The 6,000-nt window shown below is 38.3% G+C and overlaps 1 protein-coding gene across 1 annotated transcript in view; it reads left to right on the top strand.

Moving 5' to 3' along the window:
* Window positions 1-439: 439 nt before the first annotated feature.
* Window positions 440-6,000, top strand: part of tacr1a (tachykinin receptor 1a) — a 44,703-nt gene continuing 39,142 nt past the window's right edge. The window contains exon 1 of the mRNA XM_067438915.1: window positions 440-853. Within this exon, the coding sequence (XP_067295016.1) occupies window positions 447-853 (407 nt within the window). The 5' untranslated portion in view covers window positions 440-446. The remainder of the gene's footprint in view (window positions 854-6,000) is intronic.

Below are 6,000 nucleotides of genomic sequence, written 5' to 3'. Positions count from 1 at the left end.
AGAGACCTGCATATGAAAATGACTCGTCCTTTCGGTTCTTATCAGAGCCGCGTGTTCGCAGCATCTGCTCATGTGTGCGCGAGACTTCTCTTTTGGCACGCGCTGCGCACTTGGCAGCGACACTCAGAGGAGTGAGGTGTGTGTAACCAAGAGCTAAAATTGGTTTCGTGATGAGAAAAAGTGAAGGAACGAGCCGTTGCGGTCTGTTCTCCTGTCTTGCTTGAATGAACACAGGGCTCATCCTTCCTTATCAGAGAAGACAATTGAAGAATATATTCGGAACACTTTTTGCACCTAGAAACTCAAAAATTTGACTTTTTTTTTCTCGAAAGGGAACATGGTCGATTGAACATTAATACGACATCCAGCAAGAAAAAAAGAAGAAGAAAAAAAAAGAAGAAAAAAGAAACTATATTTAAATTGAACTTAACATTTCCCCAATAGGAATGGATTCGATCATCACTTCCACTGACTTCCAAAGTAACTGGACAAACAACTCCATCGGACAAAATGAAACCGAGATATACTGGAACCAGTTTGTGCAACCGGTTTGGAGAATAGTGCTCTGGGCAGTGGCTTACAGCACAATTGTCATTGTCTCCGTGGTGGGCAATGTCACGGTAATATGGATCATTTTGGCGCACAAACGAATGAGAACCGTGACTAACTATTTCCTTGTGAACCTGGCGTTCGCGGAAGCGTCAATGTCCGCTTTCAACACCGTTATAAACTTTGTTTACTCTGTGCACAACGAGTGGTATTTCGGACTCTATTACTGCCGTTTCCACAACTTCTTTCCTATAGCCGCCGTCTTCGCTTCTATATATTCGATGACCGCGATTGCGCTCGACAGGTAAGTTTCTTCATTACCATTCACACAATTGCACAATAGACCGCATCTCAGCAGTGCGCGTGAGGGAACATATTGGGGTTCTCTTTGACAGGCTGTGATTTTTGCGTGTTCTGTCGTTGTACAAAAAAAAAAAAAAAAAAAAAAAAAAAAAAAAAAAAAAGCTGTCCATTACAATAATTTACATAGTTTTCTCCTGATTGTAAAACAGTGGTTTGATTTCCCTGATTTTCTCATCAGCCACCCCGAGGAGGGTCTAATTTTATTTCCAATTCCTTATTTACTACCTTATTTCCAATTACTTCACAAATAAACATATAGGTAACATAATGCAGCCACAGAATCACTATTTTCTAGAGAAAGTAAATTACATCAATAACCTGTTCAAAATGACAAATAAATAAATAAATTCCAAAAGCATCGATCGAATGTGTTGAGATGAGATTGTGTGCCATCTTTGGTAAAGAGGGAGGGAGAACAACATATTTTACAAGGGGCATCTTACCCCATATCTTAAAAAGAAAAGGTTTTATAACCCATTTAATTTACTTTTAATTCATTTAGTTTTAATTTATTTAAATTAAATTGCATTAATTAAACAGCTCACAATCTTTATCAGTAAAAATTTAATAACCTGTTAAAAATTAAAAAATAATACACAAATTTTTAAAGAAATTTCTCAATCTAAAACCATTTGACAAATTACTGTTTAAATTGAGTCAAGAACCCTATAGGGTTCCTATAAGCCCCATTTTTTTTAATAAGAGTGCACCCTATTGCCAGAAATTATGGTTGCAATGGATATGTAGTTATTGTTGCTAACATTAAGCAATGTTTAGTTCTGCCTTCACAATGCAAACACAAGTGTAAAATTGTAGCTCTTTTCAGGTCCATATTAGGAATCATCACAGTATAGATGGCAAAGGTCAGTTGTCTGCTATGCAATATGGTGATAGACAACGGTTACTTGTCATCCCACTCATAACCTACCAACCAGTCATCGTTTAGAAACCATAATTTCTTTAGTGTGTGTGCGGTTGAGAGGTGATGAAGTAATTATAAGAGTGGCATGTCTGCCTCGCTTCTTCATTCATCAGTTACATCAGTTACCAGCACAGCATCACAAGGAATTATTCACAAGAAGGCCCAGGTTTCAGTTAGCGACTGACCTTTCATCACGCCATTGTAATTGTAAGATGTCATGTTTCCAACCTTTTGACACAGCACAGCTAATTCTAAAAAAAAACATGCTTGCTTACATTTATCAACATGCAGAAACATGAACTTCGAATTGAATTCCATTACCTGAGAGACCTATAAGAGAGATGGAGGGCAGGCTTCTTGGGAAGACTGCACGGTGTGTGTTCAGGTCCTTTGGAGGAAATACTTCTCAGAGCACTAATGGGTTATTTACCTTAGAAAGATTCTTTTGGTGGTGGGGGGAAGCAAGCCAAGATTACATTCTCTTTACATAAGCATGCACTGCAAATTAATCATGGGTTTACAAACAAATAACTGAGCCTCGTTTTTCCTAATAAAAAGACATTACCAGAGCCTATATCTTTTCACTAAGCACTCCAAGTAGTTCTAGTATTAGAGCTTTATCTTAGCCATGTTTTAAGTGCTATATGTCATGCAATGATTTGATTATTATCAACTAATTGGCAATATAAGGTTGGAAAATTGAATTATGCCTAAAGATATAATGTAGAAGTGAAATTTAATTAGCATTCCCAGAATGCTTGGTTCCTGACAAACCTCAAATTATTTTACATTAGATGAAAGAGTTAAATTAGTATGAGATTAAAAAGTGCCTTATCCCTTATATTGATCATACTGATTATCCAATGATTTATACATGCATTTACGTTTGTTTTTGTTTTTTTTGTCTCATAATTATTTTTTATCAAAATGTCATACTCGGTATACAATAAAAATGACAGAATTATCTCTAGTGATGTTCTTTATTATTTTAGTCTGCTTAAACCCCAAGCAGGAAATTTCCTGCTTCCCACTTCTGAACTCATCGCATTCATATTTTGACTTGAGAGATCATGTCCAGAGAAAAGATCTGTCTACTTTCATTACATTGTGACTTTAAGAAAGGCACAATAACAAAGCTGCTTAAATTATATTATACACTCAATGGCCACTTAATGCACACCTTGCTAGTGCAGGGTTAGACACCCTTTTGGCTTCAGAACTGCCTTAATTCTTCATGGCATAGAGTCAACAAGGTGCTGGGAACATTCCTCAGAGACATTTGTCAACTGCACATCCACGATTCCAATCTGCCAATCCGCCACATTTCAAATGCACCTTGTTGTTTACGCCAAATTCTGACCCTGCCATCTGAATGTCGCAGCAGAAATCGAGACTCATCAGACCAGGCAATGTTTTTCCTATATTCTACTGTCCTATTTTGATGGGCCTTTGCGAAACGTAGCCACATTTTCCTGTGTTTAGCCGACAGAAGGGGCACCCAGTGTTTTCTTCTGCTGCTGTAGCCCATCTGCTTCAAGGTCTGATATGTTGTGCGTACATAGATGCTCTTCAGTAGACCTTGGATATAACAAGTAGTCATTTGAGTTACTGTTGCCTTTCAATCAGCTCAATGAAGTCTGGTCTTTCTCCTCTGACCTCTTGCATCAGGAAGGCATCTTCCCCATAAAACTGCAGCTCTATGGATGTTTTCTCTTTTTCGGACCTTTCTCTGCAAACCCTAGAGCTGGTAGTGTCTGAAAATCCCAGTAAATCAGCAGTTTCTGAAATACTCGGACTAGCCCATCTGGCACCAGCAACCATGCCACATTCAAGGTGAATTTAATCACCTTTCTTCCCCATTCAGATGCCTAATTTGAACTTCAGCGGATAGTCTCTTGACCACCACGGGTGCATCTCAATCAGCTCTCTACCTCAGTAGTCAGGGCACTGATCAGGAAGTCTGCCATTGTAAAGGCTTTCTCATTTATAAAATCCTACCAGTGCAATGAAATGTTCACTCCCTAAAAAGTGTGACAATGCACCAAGGAGCATTAAAAGCATCATAAGTTCTGAAGCATGAAACATAAATTACGTGAGCCAACTCATTACACATAATGACACATGATAGATGTTTTTTTTAAATACAAGCCATTATTTAATTACATTTCAGCATAAACATACATCACTAGACAGGTAATGAACATAATCTATAGCTAACATTTATAGTTTATTTAGGGCTGAAGTGCAACAAGCAAAGTATTTATCATTATGTACTTTAAATAACATTAAAGAGCAATGTCAGAAAGATATCGTTCCGATGTTGTTCATAAATTCCAGTAGGAGGGTGTTGCCATGTTACCTGAAAAAAAAGAGTTTTTCATCAGTGTGTTAATGTGTAGTGAGCCAGGGTCCTTACCAGTGCCTGAATTCATGTACACAATACAGATTCACAACCTATAGGGTCGCTAGAGATGATACACACCTCATGTCTCCGGCTGAACATGTGTAAGTTGGCCAGTAAGTGTATACTTGTGACCCTGGACCACAAAACCAGTCATAATGGGTATATTTGTGGCAATAGCCAACAATACATTGTATGGGGAAAAATTATCGATTTTTCTTTTATGCCAAATATGATTAGGATATTAAAGGGTTACTTCACCCAAAAATGAAAATGATTTCATTAATTACTCACCCTCATGTCGTTGGACACCCGTTCGTTCATCTTCTGAACACAAATGAAGATATTTTTGTTGAAAGCTGATGGCTGAGAAAGGCTTTAGATAGGCATCCATTGGCATTCAGTACATTTCCACTGACCCACTCACAAGACCCATAAAGGCACTAAAGACTTCGTTACAAAGTCCATCTCACTACAGTGGGAGTGAGATGGACTACATCTGGAACCTGGAACTTACGCGATAGTGGCGCTCCTCCTCTTCCGGGTCATGTATTGAGCGGCGGAGCTGCGTCATATTCACGTGCATGCGTCAAGTTCACGTCAATAACTTAGTGGATAAAGTCGTTATTTTGATTTTTGTGCACACAATAACTATTTTCTTTGCATTGTAAAATTATTGTACAGCCACTGTAGTGAGATGGGCTTTGCATCGACGTCTTTAGTGCCTTAATCGGTTTTGTGAGTGGGAATGTACTGAATGCCAATGGAGGCCTATCTGAAGCCTTTCTCAGCCATCAGCTTTCAACAAAAATATCTTCATTTGTTTTCATTTGTGTTCCGAAGATGAACGAAGGTCTTACGGGTGTCCAACGACATGAGGGTGAGTAATTAATGATTTTTTTTCCTACCATAAATTGTATTATTGTTATTAGTATGGATTGCTAAGTCCTTTATTTGGAATCAGATTCCAGATTTTCAAATAGATATATCTTGGCCAAATATTGTACTATACTAACAAACCATTTCATTGGAAGCCTATATTTTGCTTTCAAATATGAGGTATTTGAGGTTCTGTAGTCCATATATAAATATATTTTATTTATATTTCAAACATTTATTTGTTATTTTGGCTTACTGTGCATATTACGGTAAAATCATCCAGTATAACCTATGTGAATAATAATTGCACAATCCTAGGCTCGTTGGCTGATGTGTTTTGCTTGCCCAGATTTCAGCTCTGTTGCTCTGGTTGAGTCATTGTTAACTCAGACGGGTGTACATTCACTAACAGCAGCAGGACTGTCACCTCTGTGCAGACAGATCACTTGGGCTAAACTGCAGTGTGTGACATAATTGTGTTACAAGCTTTAGTATAGCAACGAACGATTGCCTCTTTGTCCAAATATAACATCTCAGATTCTCTCGTCTCACGTATCAGTTGTTTTTACTTTTCATTTCTTGAAATTAAACACACGTAGACCTAAAAGTGCTGACAACCATACACACCTCAAAGTCAAGCTGTGACAGCATGCTAAAGAGCATTTGTGTGCTGGTGAAATGGCACATGGCTCAGAGGCTCAAACTGTCATGTGTCAGGAGTAGGAATCCTAATGAAATTACATGACTAAAGCTAAATTTGAAAGTAAAGCACTGCAAGCATCACACTGCGTAACCACACTGTCCACCTCCGCTCCCTCTAGCATGTTGTCGTTATTGATTTTGCCCTGCCGCTGTTCAGACCGATGATCTGTTGCTCTGAGCTCCA

Source organism: Pseudorasbora parva, chromosome 3 (genome assembly GCF_024679245.1).
Source record: "Pseudorasbora parva isolate DD20220531a chromosome 3, ASM2467924v1, whole genome shotgun sequence".
Classification (NCBI taxonomy): Eukaryota; Metazoa; Chordata; class Actinopteri; order Cypriniformes; family Gobionidae; genus Pseudorasbora; species Pseudorasbora parva.
The sequence above is the reverse complement of the archived record's forward strand: the minus strand, read 5'-3'. Positions and strand labels throughout refer to the sequence as shown.